Source organism: Psittacula echo, assembly GCF_963264785.1.
Source record: "Psittacula echo genome assembly, chromosome: 2".
NCBI classification, from domain to species: domain Eukaryota; kingdom Metazoa; phylum Chordata; class Aves; order Psittaciformes; family Psittacidae; genus Psittacula; species Psittacula echo.
Genome location: NC_137737.1, coordinates 152145083 through 152160306, shown reverse-complemented (window position 1 = coordinate 152160306; position 15224 = coordinate 152145083). Strand labels below are relative to the sequence as shown.

The 15224-nt window shown below is 37.4% G+C and overlaps 1 protein-coding gene across 1 annotated transcript in view; it reads left to right on the top strand.

Moving 5' to 3' along the window:
- ADCY8 (adenylate cyclase 8) overlaps positions 1–15224 on the top strand; it is a gene marked incomplete at its 3' end in the record, with an annotated part of 125025 nt that overhangs the window by 67777 nt on the left and 42024 nt on the right. The window contains exons 6-7 of the mRNA XM_080610335.1: positions 6737–6895; positions 11129–11399. Of these exons, the coding sequence (XP_080466461.1) occupies positions 6737–6895; positions 11129–11399 (430 nt within the window). The remainder of the gene's footprint in view (positions 1–6736; positions 6896–11128; positions 11400–15224) is intronic.

The window sequence follows — 15224 nt, the reverse complement described above, 5'->3', positions numbered from 1 at the left end:
CTGCACTCTATTTTGTTGTATTAATGCCTGTTTGTACTGACAGCTGATAGAAATGAGATATTAGTGGAATGTTTAGTCATCAGATGATAATGTTTCGTTTTAACAATTATCACCCAGGCTAAATGGGTATCAGAGATAATGCTACCTTCTCAAATGACCTTGTTTCTAAAATCTCTGTGACTGGGAAAAGAGGAGGTGAGGGAGACTGTGTGAGGTCCAGCTCCTCAAGGCAACATGGTATAATGATGGAGATGCCACAACAATCCACAGAACAGTGGAAATTAAAACAAACCTTTGTACTGGTACATTTCTTTGGTAAATCAAGGAGTTCTGTGTGGTTTCATCCCTTGGATTATTTCCCATTAAAATACTAGCTGAAAAGGTAGTTATCTTGACAGACAAAATAGTCCCAGCATACAATGTAAGATAAACTGCATAAATAAGATAGCAGCTTGTCTTCATTAAAACTCTGTAATTAACTATTAATATTTACATCAAGTCATGAGTGAGAGGAAAAAAAGAAGGAAACTAAAGAAAAAGCCTAATCCAAAACAAAGGAGAAAATAATAAAATAATAAATTTTAAAAAGCCAAGCAACCAAAAAAAACCCCAAAACCCTACAATTATTTCAAGTAATCTCACTGACTGACCTTGCCGGTTTCCTGCCTTTAACATAAACCCCTGCTTTTAAATTCATCTGTTGGATATTAAAAAAAGGAAAAGATTAAGTGATCTATTCTTGTTAAAGAAGTTACTTAGGCAGTGAAACAGTCAGGAATTGCTTTCATGTTCCATGATTCATAAATCATTATTTAATTATATAATAATATAATTGAGCAAGTTCTGGATTCCTTGCACAGATTATTTCTTCTATAATGTACAAGGTTCAGCCCATGATGGAATGATTCCTGATTCACAGAAGAAAGAGTAATGCTTCAAAAATCAAAACTATTGCTTGCCTTCATTTAAGCAACCTGGTCTTATAAAAGATGTCCCTGCTCATGGCAAGGAGGTTGGAAGTAGATGATCGTTAAGGTCCCTTTCAATACAAACCATTCTACAATTCTATGATTCATTTATGTATGGAGGTGGAAAGGAGTGTTGCAAGATATTCACAAGTTCAGCCAGTGCTTTTCAGACAGGCAACACACTGAATAGGTTTTACACTGGAACTTGATCACATTGTCACCTCCACTTGCCTATTTCAGCCCCTGACTGTGAATGAACAGACTGTATCAGGACAGTATATCTATCCCCGGTTTTGCTGCTGGGTGGCTAAATGAATTGTACTGGGTAGAGATTAATAGGTCTGTGTACCTCTGAGACCTCTCTTCTTTGAATGTGCCATCAAATAAAATCAAAACTATATTGGCAAGATGGCATAGGAGGCGTATAGCATTTTATAACGTAGTTTTCAAATGAAAAAGCAGACTTTCGATAATATTGCTTGTAGTCCCTTGTGCTATATTAGTTTCCTGCCCTTCAGAGAAGACAGACATAAGAAACAGGAATACAACAGTCGTTTAACTCTGTCCATGTTTCTATAGTGCCTGAACTCAGAGCAAGTCAGTTATACTAATGATATGTCTGATGATATGAAACTTCTCCAGATAATAGTTTCTACTGACATTGGAATACAGCTTAATTCCAAGGTAAACTCACCCTGGAGTTATTTAAACTGGCGTCTTGGGATAATATCTACTTTAAATTGTAAATTCAGCACTGTGTAAAGTCCTTCTACAAAGTATTATATCCTGTGAGTTGTATTACCTGAGCTGTATTCTTTGAACTCTTCAGTAGTTCAAAGCATCCTGTTTCCCAGTTTTTTTAAAAATAATGGATGTAATCCTTCGCAAGCATGACACAGTTCCCAAAGTCACACCAAAAAGAACATTTACTACTCCCTCATGTTAGCACCAAAAAGCATTTGAGTTCATTTAGGAAAATTCCACAATCTTGTTGAGTCTAACAAAAAAAGTTCTCTATGTAATTAAACCTTAGGGTCATAGGGCAGTTCAGTTAGAAGGGAGACGTCAGGAGATCACTAGTCCAATTTTTTGCTTAGCAGGGTTAGCTAAGACCCTTATTTACTTCAACCGGAATACATAGACTTTCCTATTACATCTGCCTCAGTGACAGTAGCTATGTCTTGATGGGTAAATCAAAAAGTCCTAGGGAATGTTTAGCTGTCACCAAGGAAAATTGGCACAGACTGGCCAACTCTCTTCTTCTGTACTCTTTCTTGCTTCCAAAACCAGGCAATTGCATTCAAGTTGCCAATGGGAAACAGTCTTTGTCACATGCAAACTGCTGAACCTGGGAACAGGCTGTGAGAGAGCTAGTTGAATTAGGAAATAAAAACATTCTGAGGCTGGTTTAAGTATCTTGAAGCATAGACAGAACCTTGCACAGTTAAACTGGGCAGCACAGATGTAGCCAATGTGTCAATATCTGAACCTGCAAGGTGTGAATTCCAGGGCATTCAGATTTTTGGCAGCTACAGAAGACTGAAAAACAGATTTCTGACTTCTGGCTCACCTTTTACATGCAAATAGGGAAGCCTCTGATTAACGGCACAAAAATAAAACACCCATCAAAGAATGATGACCAAAAGGAAATGTCAAGATCCAATTAAAATCAATGAATTTTTTATCACTGACTTGACTGAAATGAGATGAGTGGCATGAATATCATCAGTCACAATTTCTTCATCCTGGATATTTGACAGCTTGTGAGCTAAACAGGGCTGCTTTATAGATCACCAGTAATGCAGCTTCATGTATGAGCTTTTTGCCTGTAGACCAGTTGAAAAAAATGCATTGTTTTTAATTAGAAATTTCATTGATAGTTAAATAAATTTCAGAGACAGAAGAACTCAAGTAGAACACATGAGCTCATGCAAAATAAACGCTCTTTCTTTTTTTCAGTATGTAGTATGCTATTACTTATGGGAAGTTTTTTTCTGAATAAATGAGAATTACCTGTATTGATGAAGATGACTGAGGGTTTGTTGTTTAAACTTTTTAAATTGATTTTTTCCTATAGCAGTATATAAAGACCTAAAGTAAGTGGTAATCTGACTGTTAGGGAGCTGGATTTGACCATGATGAAGTTCCTTTCTATACATAAATCCAAAATTTATTTCACCCTACATTACTCCAAATTTTAAAGAAAAATAATACTTCCATGACTTTTTACGTACCAATCGATCACATTACTTTTAAACTACAGCCATTTATTCTTGATTTAATTTAAAACCTTACAATAAAAACTTAGTGAAAACTAATGTCTCCACAAACAGGTTCTGAACAGCTTTGTTCTCAATCTTGCATTGCAAATAATAAAGCAATGGGACCAAGACTAGGACACTGTTGTGCTTTGATTCATGCTCTGAACAGAGCCTGTTTAAATATATCTCAGACTACCCGTGGCTCTATGCAGTCAGGTCCCCTCATGCAATTAGTTTCCTACCTACCAACATAAGAGCACATTGCTGTGAAGGGCAAGTAAGAGAAGGATGTGAAGACAGGACCCTGCAGGTGCACCAGCAACACAGCACAGAAAAAGAGAACAGCCTTCAGTCAAACGATGCAGGCAAGTAGCCAAATCCACACCGACTGCAGATGAAGAGCTGAGGTCAAATATCACCTGAGCAGCATACAGGAAGAAGTTGCTGGGAGGCTGTGAAAGACAACAAATCAGGCAAGGGGATTAGGACCTTGAGCAGAGTCTGCAGTGTCATGCAGGAAGCAGTGTGAACAGCACACCGATGTGTGGTTTTGGACCAATACAGAAGTCCTATGTGGCTGATTGAGGATGCCAAAGCCTTTTCAGAACATAGTATTTTTATGACAGGGAAAAAGTTAAAATCCAGCAATCCTTGTTGAACACTTTTAATCACTGACATGCTTGGGGCACTGAATGCTTCTCTGGGAAGCCTGTTTCAGTGTTTGACCACCCTCCCAGTAAGGAAATGCTTCCTAATGCCAAGTCTGAACCCCCTCATTGAACCTTTGAACTCTCCAGCCAGTCATCTCCCAGTTTATAGTTGTGCCCATTGTTACTTCATCTGGCATTTGGACTTGTTAAGTTCAAAGCCAATGATGATTGCTTAATGCTAGTATTTGTCCATTATTAAATATTAGTATTTATTAGTATTTATTAATTAAATATTATAATGCTTAAAAATCTAAATTGGTTTAATGAATGTGTGTGTGTGTATAAATGGAGAGAAATAATACATAAATATATTCTATGTGTGCATTTTTCAATTAAAAGCTTTTTGCTCAATTATTCCTCTGTATCCAATTAGCTTTTATTTCAAGATAAAGAAATCAGACATAAAATGAGAAATAATTATCTTAGTCTGAACAAAGCAAAAAAGCAGATTAGGGAAACGATCCTGTGGGAAGTTGTGTGATAATTCCTCTGACAGTTACTATAGAATCGTAGAATCAACCAGGTTGGAAAAGACCTTTAAGATCATTAAGTCCAACTGTTTCTTCAGGACTGTCAAGACCACCGCTAAACTATATGACTATGGGTTTCATCTACATGGTTTTTGAACACTTCCAGGGACGGTGACTCTACCACTGCACTGGGCAGCCTGTTCCAACGCCTGACTATCCTTTCAGTGAAGACCTTTTCCCTAATACCCAATCTAAACCTCCTATGGTGCAACTTGAGGCCATTGCCTCTTGCCCTGTCACTGATTACCTGGGAGAAGAGATTGACCCCTACCTCACAACCTCCTTTCAGGCAGTTGGAGAGAGCAATAAGGCTCTCCCTGAGCCTTCTCTTCTCCAGGCTAAACAATCCCAGGTCCCTCAGCCATTCCTCATAAGACTTGTGCTCCAGGCCCTTCACCATCTTCATTGCCCTTTTCTGAACCCACTCCAGTACTTCAATGTGTTTCTTGTAGTAAGGGGCCCAGAACTGAGTAAGTGTTAGTTTAGATATTTTTGTAGCATATGTATAAAATCTTCAAAACACATTACAAATTACAGTGTTCTCACTTCTCTCAGCTGTTCTCACAACATTTAAGGCACTAATTCAGTGTGGAAGAGTTGTTTCCTCATCCCGTCTTCCAGAGACAGGTAGCTGTTTGATGCTGTTATTCCAAGCCCTCTTGCTTGCAAAACAGTACAGAAATTTGTAAATGAAAACTATAAAATCAGTTTATCATAGCAGATAGTTTAGCAAATAAATCCCTTCTCAAAGCTTTGTTATTATTTTATGATTAACTTTTTAAAATCTCTTCTATTTAGATATCTGAAACACGTTAGCTTACTGATATGATGAACAGATCTTGTTGTAGGCTAATGACTGCATTGGGACTTATCATGCACATGCTTTTCTCCAAGGTTTTGAATATGCAGGAAAGGGTAATAAAGTTGAATTTCTTATTTTCATTTCCTCACATTTTTATAGTATTTGTTTCTCTCCATTTTAAAACTATCATGTTGTGTTTTCCTCATGAGCTGAATTGATGTCCCATTGCAACAATGAAAGGCCAAGTATTCAGTAAGCAATTTACCCTTTTCCCCTCTAAAGTCTGCCAAAATCACGACTGAAGCACCCAAGGCACGGGTAGTTAGCCTCAGAATTGTGTAATAGAGCTGGTTATTCTTTACCTTCTCTGTTGTGTGATCTTGCTGTGCTCCTATTGACTTCAGTGACTGCAGAACTGGAACTCTTTACAGAGAAACAGCAACCTTGTTGTAGACCAATAGTAGCAACGCACATTTCCCGTCTTGAGCATGTTATTCAAATATTAATGAACACTAGCTCTACTGTATTGCTGGTAAAAATAATTGTTGTCACACAGGCAAAACCGGGTAAGTGCTCTCTTTGTCATCTCAATGGATACAGCTCAATTATTTTAGTTGTGAGCTTCCCACAGTGATGTGCTGAGCTATGTCAATACTGATGTGGAAGAAGCAGTCCTTGGTCTAAGGTACTGCTAAAGTGCCTATGGCTGTGAAAGTGCCTGTGGCTCATATCAATAGAGGAAGGTACTATTTTAACACAGTAAAATTCCCTTTATAATCAATAGACATATTAATTGAAAATAGTGCTGTGACAACGTCCCTTTTCTGAGAGTGTTAACAAATATGCCCACATGTGTTTACTTTTGAGAGGTGAAATGGTCTTTGACATCACACAGAAAGGAAGAAACTGATTATAGAGTGGCAACATTATCACAACAGAGCAAACGGTGTTCTGGCCAAATCTGTAGAAAATAATTCACCTTTGGACAAAGAGTAATGCTGGAAAATTTCAGTCAATAAAGAAATATTTTTGAAATATTGAAAATTATTCCAAAAAGTACAAAAGAATATAAAAATATATGCAGGTTTGATGGTAATAGTTTCTGTAATGTTTTTGAATGTTTTTGTGTAATTTCAAGCTAAAGGACTCTGTGAGTTCAACTAAATCCTTTCACCCAGACATCCTTCCCTCTCCCTGTCGCTACCTTTCTGCTAGAAAGAATATGTGTGCCACTGAACCATGTATGCAATTAAGCACTTAATGATAATCTGGCTTTTAGAGTCATTTTATCAGAACCCGTACTTTGTTACCTAGAAATCTATAACTTCATTTTACAGACTAAGATGTACTTAATAACAAATTGACACTTTATTTTTCATCGTACCATTTTCTAAAAGATATGAAAAAAATGTGACATCTACTCTCATAAGTCTGGTCTTTTTTTCTTTCTTGTTCTGTTTAACAGATATGTTAGGTCAAGAACGAAGCATGACATAGACATGAGAATAGGTATACATTCGGGATCGGTTCTGTGTGGAGTGCTGGGCCTGCGGAAGTGGCAGTTTGATGTCTGGTCATGGGACGTGGATATCGCAAACAAACTCGAGTCAGGTGGAATTCCTGGGTAAGGTAACATGTATTTCCAACAGTGAGAAAACACTGCCAACACAGTATTGCGTTGGCAAAACCTTGCCAAATGATTAACTGTCTTATATTATCTCATCAACTATAACTCAGAGTCCAAATTTCTTAGTTAGATGTTGAATATTCCTGGGTTTTTCCAGGCTTCATTCTTTCATCCTGTGCATGAAAATGCTGCTGTGAGGCACTAGACGGTAATTTTTATTATTTCATGAGCACAAAGTGTGGGTAGAATGTTTTCATAGGTTGTTACACTAATAACAAGATGTTATGGCCATCTCTGGTTCTCTAGGAAGTCTTTTTAACAATTTGATGCTTTGGAAGATGTTTTGAGACATTTATGTCAACCTGTCTGTATGTGAAAATACATGGTTTTCTGTGGAGCTGCCTAGTCTTTCTTTATCTGAGGTAGCTGATTCACCAGGAAGATAGAGTTATTTCTGACTGGCATGGCCCAGATCTCACAGTAGTCTGGAATCTGTAAATCCTAAATTTGAAGCAACAGTAGTGGTTGCAGGAATCCTCTGTTCACTTCCAGTTCCCCCATCCATTGATGAAAGATGCAGCAAAATTCAATTTTTGGCCATGGAACATAAGAGCAATAGCAGCAAACATCATTATGCAGAAAAAAATCTAAGTGATGCTGTCATCTTGAGTAAGCGAGGTTTGAAGTCATCAAATCTGAGTCATGTGCTGTACTTCCTACACAAACAGCAGGATCTGTCATAGCTGTCATTTCCAGGAAGTTAGAAAGATATTTGCTTTATATTGTATTTGCAAATGCATTACCCTTCCCCCGTTCCCTATAGTAGATCTTTATATCAACACATACTCTTAGAATCAGCAGAAAACGAAGCATTTCATGCTCTGAAAACATCTAGACTCTCTATATGTCACCAGTGTATAAAATTGCAGAAAGAATATTCTTTCCCTGATGCTTTATCCCACATCTTAGCCCCAGATGAATGAAAAAGGTTGCAGTCTGCTTTGTTAACATTATAGCTGTTAATGCAGGCAAGTAATATGGCTATTAATGAATAACCCAGAGAATGTACCACCTTGCTGTTGATAAAATGTCTGGCTAGGCTGCAGTCTATTGGAGCAGAATTATTTCCACTCCTACATATCAGTTTGCCAACAGAACAAAGCCTGTATGTGACAGCAATTCACTAAGTCTTTCAAAACCATGATTTACATCAGGCTTTCCTAGTGTGCAGCAGAGACTTAATGTAGCAGTTAAGTTGATTTCAGCCCCTCTTTTCTTCTCCCTGCTGCCAGCATTCAAATCCCTCTGCTTGCCACAATACTGAGATCATGCCCATTCCCAGAGCTGCACTCTTTTCCTGTGTCATCAGATAAGCTGCTCTGGGGTTATAAGTGATCCTGCTCCCACAGCATGAAATACAGTCCTTTCCTGAGTGTACAGCAGAGGGAGGCAACTTGTTTGCCCAGGATGGGGCACAGATTCATAGTATGGGGGCAGTAAAGAAGAGGCTCAGCTCTTCCCCTTGATGGTTGCATATTGCCCTAGGACCTCTTAAGCATGGGTCGTGCAGGGACAGATTGCCCTGAATGAATGAGCATAAGAAGGCAGCTCAACTATTGTGGAAGGAGGCACTGGGGAGCACAGGGTAAAAGTAATCATTTCTGGTTCTCTGAGGGGAAAAAAGTGTCCTCAATACCTGAGAGGAAAACTATGTAAGATCCTACAGTATTATTTCAGAGACATTCTTCTGCCAGGGACCCATCTTCTAATACTTTTCATGCAGTATATCTAGGTATTAATTAACCTGTGGTATTGAATTTGCACAAAATGTAGCTAATTATCAGTTTTCCACTATGTCTCAATGACAAGGTGTCATCTAAAGCTTTGGACCTGATATATTTTCAACAGCAAGACAGGTTATACTTTTATTTCAATCTCAGGTTCACAATTTACAGTTTTTGCATAAAATTAGAAAGACATCTCTCCATTATACACTCTAAGTTTCTTTAAGCAAGCTGTACAAAAGGTGAAACTAGAAAATATTTTTAATGTACCAGAAGTTTATTAATATTTGATCTATTTAAGAGTATTACATTGATAGCCAGATCCACATTCTAATTAAAGCTGTTATCATTTCCATTATAAAATCCGTATTTCAGGACTTTATAATGCAATCTTCCATAATTATAATAGTTGAAACTCAGCACAAAGATAGTCACCCTGGCATCTAAGGTGTTACTTTCTTTTTCTTTCTTAGAATCATAGAATAGTTAGGGTTGGAAAGGGCCTTAAGATCATCCAGTTCCAACCCCCCTGACATGGGCAGGGACACCTCACACTAAACCATGTCACCCAAGGCTCTGTCCAACCTGGCCTTGGGCATTGCCAGGGATGGAGCATTCACAACTTCCCTGGGCAACCCATTCCAGTGCCTCACCACCCTCACAGTAAAGAATTTCTTCCTTAGATCCAATCTAAACTTCCCCTGTTTAAGTTTGAACCCGTTACCTCTTGTCCTGTCACTACAGTCCCTAATGAAAAGTCCCTCCCCAGCATCCTTGTAGGCCCCCTTCAGATACTGGAAGGCTGCTATGAGGTCTCCACGCAGCCTTCTCTTCTTCAAGCTGAACAGCCCCAACTTTCTCAGCCTATCTTCTTTGCTTTTTTTTTTTTTGTTTTGTTTAATTAATACTGCACTTAAATCAATTTTCCCTATTTGGGTTTCTAACAGCTATGATATGCGTTATCTTTCTGAGAGGTCATGCACTCTGTTTTTAAAGTCCAGGACAAAAGTTGCTTATATTTAAGCAACATTTTTACTGTTTTTTGTTGTCAGTTTTACTGACATTTGACTACAGAAGAGAACTAACCTCTGTGGACATTATAACAGCATGACTTCAGACAGAGAAAGCTGTATACAGCATGAATTGACTTCAGAGGGAAGGTGAGACCATGTTACAAAATGGCTGAGATACAAGTTCTTGAGCTTTTAATTAAATACTGATATTTAATACTCCACATTGGCCTAGTTTGTGTGAAATTCTGATACTCCTGGGCATTTCACACTGCTTAAAGACAACCAGCACATTATTTTCTGGCAATATATGCACATCGTATGTGCACTTATGGCCTTTTACTCAACCACTATTTTATGCAATTGAACTCTTAGTGGCATCCTTCAAATTCCAGAAGAAAGTTCCCAAGGGCCGTGCGAGGACTATTTCCTTAAATGGAGATAATCTAATTTGTGTTGATGGAGAAACATGACTCAACATGTGTCATCAAGAAATGGCCAAGAATTTTAGCTGACACTGAGTTTTAGGAATCTGTCTGCAAGTCTGACTTTCAGGAAGTGCCATGCATCCAAACTCTGAAAAAAAGAACCAATTTTAATAGAGTCACTACTTCTATTTGCTTGAGTTAGATAAATGTCTAATGAAGACCTCCTTTTACTGCATTTATGATGCTGCAGTATAAAGTGTAGAATGGCTAACCATATGGATGTTTTTTAGAGGTGTCTGCAATTTATTCTACATGTAGGAATTTGAATATTTCTTAGAAATAAGAAAGACCTCGCAGGTTTGGTTGGTTGACATCCAAAGGACTAGCATGTTTTTTCAAAATTTGGGCTTTGTTAAAGTCATTATCTCTTTAATTCAACTTTACTTTTGCAAAAGCTTTCTGAACTCATTGTTTAGTCTTACTAGAAATTATCACCTTACTTGCCTTTGTATAATTTCCCTATTCCCCTAATTCACTTCAGATGCAATCAGACCATTAATTTCAACTGTCTAAGCTACTTCAGGTAGCTGAAGGAAATTAAAGAGCTTCACATAAACTGCTCTAATGCATACCATATATTTTCCTCTCACTGTAAGTGGTAATTTTAATTCACTATGAATAGCATTTTACTCAGGACGGTCTGCCATTAAGCTACTACTGTAAGCAAAAATATCACGTGTGAATACCAAAGATTTTCCTGTGATAGGAATTTGTGCATTCATGAGATCCTATTGATGTGAAAAAGTCTTGAGAGTATTTGCCCCAAATGAAGCTCATGCTTGTTGATTACATTATTTAATTTTCCTTATAGAAATCATCATATACAATAGAAAACCTTCTATTTTTCCATAATATTAAAAATGATACAGAGGTCATAAACTCCTTTTTACCTATGTGTATCAGTGCACAGTCAGTATTTGCTACTACTTATTTATTTCACTCACACAGGAGAATTCACATCTCCAAAGCCACTCTGGACTGCCTGAATGGGGACTATAAAGTTGAAGAAGGGCACGGTAAAGAGCGTAATGAATTCTTGAGGAAACATAACATCGAGACTTATTTAATTAAACAACCTGAGGAGAGTCTGTTGACTTTGCCTGAAGATATTGTAAAAGAGGCTGTCAGCTCCTCTGACAGAAGAAACAGTGGAGCAACATTTACTGAAGGATCCTGGAGCCCTGAACTTCCTTTTGATAACATAGTGGGAAAACAGAACGTAAGTCAAACATCTTTTAATGTAATCAAGTATGAATGCATGCTTGAGTGCATTTCAATAATGGAAGCCTCAGAGGAGACATATTCATCATTAACCTTTATTCTAACACACTCTGTAACAGCAGAGGATTAAACAAATTGTTTCAGGGCAGAAATAAATCATATATTCAAACTGGGGAAATGCCAGTGGACCAGAGGTTTTTGCAGTTTTTGCCAACTGAAATTAAATACTACATACACAGATTAGTTTTAGTTGAACCAGTTCATAAAGAAGTAAATTAAAAGTAAAGCAAAGCTAATGCTACTATACTAGCTGGGATGTTCTAGTCAGAGTGTGTATCTCATTGCATAGCTTCACTGCATCGCCTTGAGTGAACAGGCATTTTGCCAGAGGAAAAAAGCATAGTGTAGGTTATTCGTACATAAGGGAAAGAAAAAGTTCTACCTTTAAAAAATACCTCATGAAAACAGCTCATTCATTCTTCACTTTCTTTTTTTTTTAATAAAAATTATTAATAACTTAGATTCTAAGACAAAATTAAAGTTCACAAGCAGGAGAGTTACACTCTAAGGTAAAGTGTAGCTCAATGGAAATATGAGAGAATAACAGTTGCTCCTGATCAGATCTTTTCCAAAAGCACTTCATGGTTAATTGCTGGCACCCTGGGAACCAGCAACTCTTGGGCAGTCATAAAAATAGCTTGGTGAAATCTGCTTGCTTAGAGAATTACAAACAGAAAGTTTAAAATGCCCCCAGACTCTTCACTGCATTTGAAAGGTCGATGAGTCTTTATGAAACAGAGTCAGCTGGAGTTTTCTTCCATTTTTTTGTGGGATCTGTAATGACATGATATATCCTTTCTTCTGCTGCACATACTTAGTCCTACTTGTCTGCAGTGTCTGTTAAACTTCAAGCGTTGTTGTGTGGAGGTCTTGCTTTGTCAACTATCTTTTGCTTCTTACAAATCTGCTCAGAAGTGTAAAGCCTTCAAAATCAATCAAACCATGGTGGTGTCTTCGTCTCTTCAAAGAGAAATGGAGCATGACATAGTTTGCTGTTATATAAAACGTCTGTTTTATATAGGTTCTGTACATCTGTGTATCTGCATGTACACTGCCTTTTAGTATTCTCTGTATTTTGTTTACCCGTTTCTATATTCTTATTCCACTAGGAACAGAGGTTTGGGTGCATGTTGCCATGAATATCTTCTGATCTCTGTTTCTTCCTCTTTCCTTTTAAGACATTCCAATTTCTGTAGTCCAAAAAAATCTATACTGAGTAAGCTATTATTTCATTGATCATTTCCTCTGCTAAACCTGACCTTGATACAAACAAAAAGAAGCAATGAGATAAAAGACTAGTGTTTTTATGTGATTATTGAACAACTCCCACCCAATAAATTAATAAAAAGCCCATTAAAATCACTGAGATAGGCATAACTAAACATTTGTTGTAAAGCAGAGTTTTGCCTTATGGCAGTAAACATTTTTAGAATAGTTTCTCACTGTTTTTTTGAGAACTTGTTTTTGTGCTGGAAATAACTATAATTTTGTATTACCCAGCTTTACAATAAGCTTTTTGGTGGAAACAAGATTTTAAAAATCTGTTATTCTATGTGTGATTCAATCATTATGTAATTTTCAATTTTAAAGTTGAGACAATAGGCATTGCTGCTCATAAATAATGTATTTCAGCTCAAAATTCAGATGATAGATTTAAATTGTACTAGGATGTAGTAGCTTTTTTCGGTCTTGGACAGAATAAGCATTTAATAACATTAATTATGTAGCCAAAGTTCACTAGCAGCAGCAGATGTTGAGAATCCAAGTAGCTGCAACCCAACAATGAATCACTTCATATTTTTTAATATTTGCCAATAGCATTCAAGTGATTTATTTACCCAACATATGTTATAACAGAATTTGAGCATCTCTGAACACGTTTCTTACTTTTAGCTGTAGTTGAGTTAGGAAGAATATGAAATGGCAAAGTCTCTGGTGAGTTCTCTTGCAAAATCAGATTCATCACAAGCCATGTTCTTTGCCTCAAACAAGTTTCCCATGGGCAGCCCAAGTTAGTGAATGAAGATACATTGATATATGTTAGAAACAGAATAACCACTCTTTATGTACACAGTCACAGACCTTAACAGAAACTACACACATCTAAAGCACATTAAACACCATGTGCCTTGGCTCTAATGGTGAGGCAAGCCAAGGATTCAAGTGCCTGTTCTGAAATTCAGGCCATGCCCAATATGGATGGAGTTTTCTGTTATCAAAACAAATGTCTGGGCGTCTTTCATAAAACAAAGAAAGCTGGACAGAAGCTATTTTATGTAAAGAGAGTGAAGGCCTCCTACTATAAAAGAAATTAATAGCTGTGGAAGTGCTATTTGTTTGGTAAGCCTTACCAAAGAAATAACTGAAAGCTATAATATGGTCACTGTGTGTGTGGTGCTGGAGGCACCTGATGAGCCTGTAACGATGTGAATTAGGAAAGAAAGCATGTTAAAATGTCTATATCTTCTACAAGCATATTTTAGTGGTGGCTGCAGTGAATCTTAGTAGTTATCACAGAAATTATACTTCAAGGCTGACAAGATGGCAGGCAAGTATAGACAGCAGGGTATAATTCAGTTCAAAATCAAAGCACCTGAAGCTGTGCACCTAGTGACAGAGCCTACTGTCCCAGGTGTTGATCTCCCACACCACTCTGCTCCCAAATATAAGGGTCTAGTGCTACCTGTGGTCCTCTATGTGAAACATGTTGATTAAGAGCTTGATTCAACCTCACACCAGCTGGTCCCTACCACCGATCAGCAGTGCACGGCATTCCCATAGGTCTTATGCCACATTTCCTATCTCCAGACTGCTGTCCAGCATACCCTAGGGCATGTCAGCTGACAACAGCTGTGTATGATAGGACAATTGAATGTGCCCTGGGTGTATATTACCAATAATAGAAACTTAGACTCCAAGCACCTAGATGCCTTCATTTAGGTGTTTTCCTGTTGAACCAAACCCTGTCTCTATCCTGTCTCTTTAAACATGTGACTTTGTTTTTCACCATTTCCCTCCAAGACCTGACTTTTGCATTATGAAAAAAAAAAATAATATGAAGCCTTCCTATAGTTTTCTAAATAGCACTGATTAAAAAATTCCCTTCTTGAGGTCAGGATGCTTGGACTTGTTGCATGAAAACTTTGCAAGAAGGAAGTGAAAATGAATTCAAGTTACCTTTTAAAAATCTCTATATAATATGCCTGAAGTTGGAGTTTTATTATTTGTTTGGTTTAATTCATCATATCTTTAAGTCTTAGATGCAAGTTTGGCTAGGGTTTTTCCTAACAGAACCTTGTATGTGTTCCTAGTCAATGAAGGGTTATTGTCAGCATCGGGAAAGTTCAGGCGCCTATTGTAGAATTCACAGCCATACCTTCCTATGAATTGCTGTTCACAAAAGTGTAGGAGAGGTAATAGGGAAAAGTATTATTTCTTTACATTGGCATACCAGAGTTTTAAAAGACGCAGAGCAAAGAAGAGGCAAGAGAGGCAAAATGTAGTTAAAAAATATTGTTGAGACAATAATTTGCATTATATTTTTCACTGTTGTTATTACTAACTACAGGGAAGCAGTTTTCGTTAGTATGTTTATAGATATGAAGGAAAGAAGACTCTACTAAACTTGAATGTGAATTTCCTTGTTATCGTCTAAAAGTAAATGTAACCTCAGAGTCCAGTTTTGCACCAATGCCACTGGCACCATTGCCGTACTGGTGATATTACGTCATGTTCATCAGCCATCAATTGTAAATCACTTCAG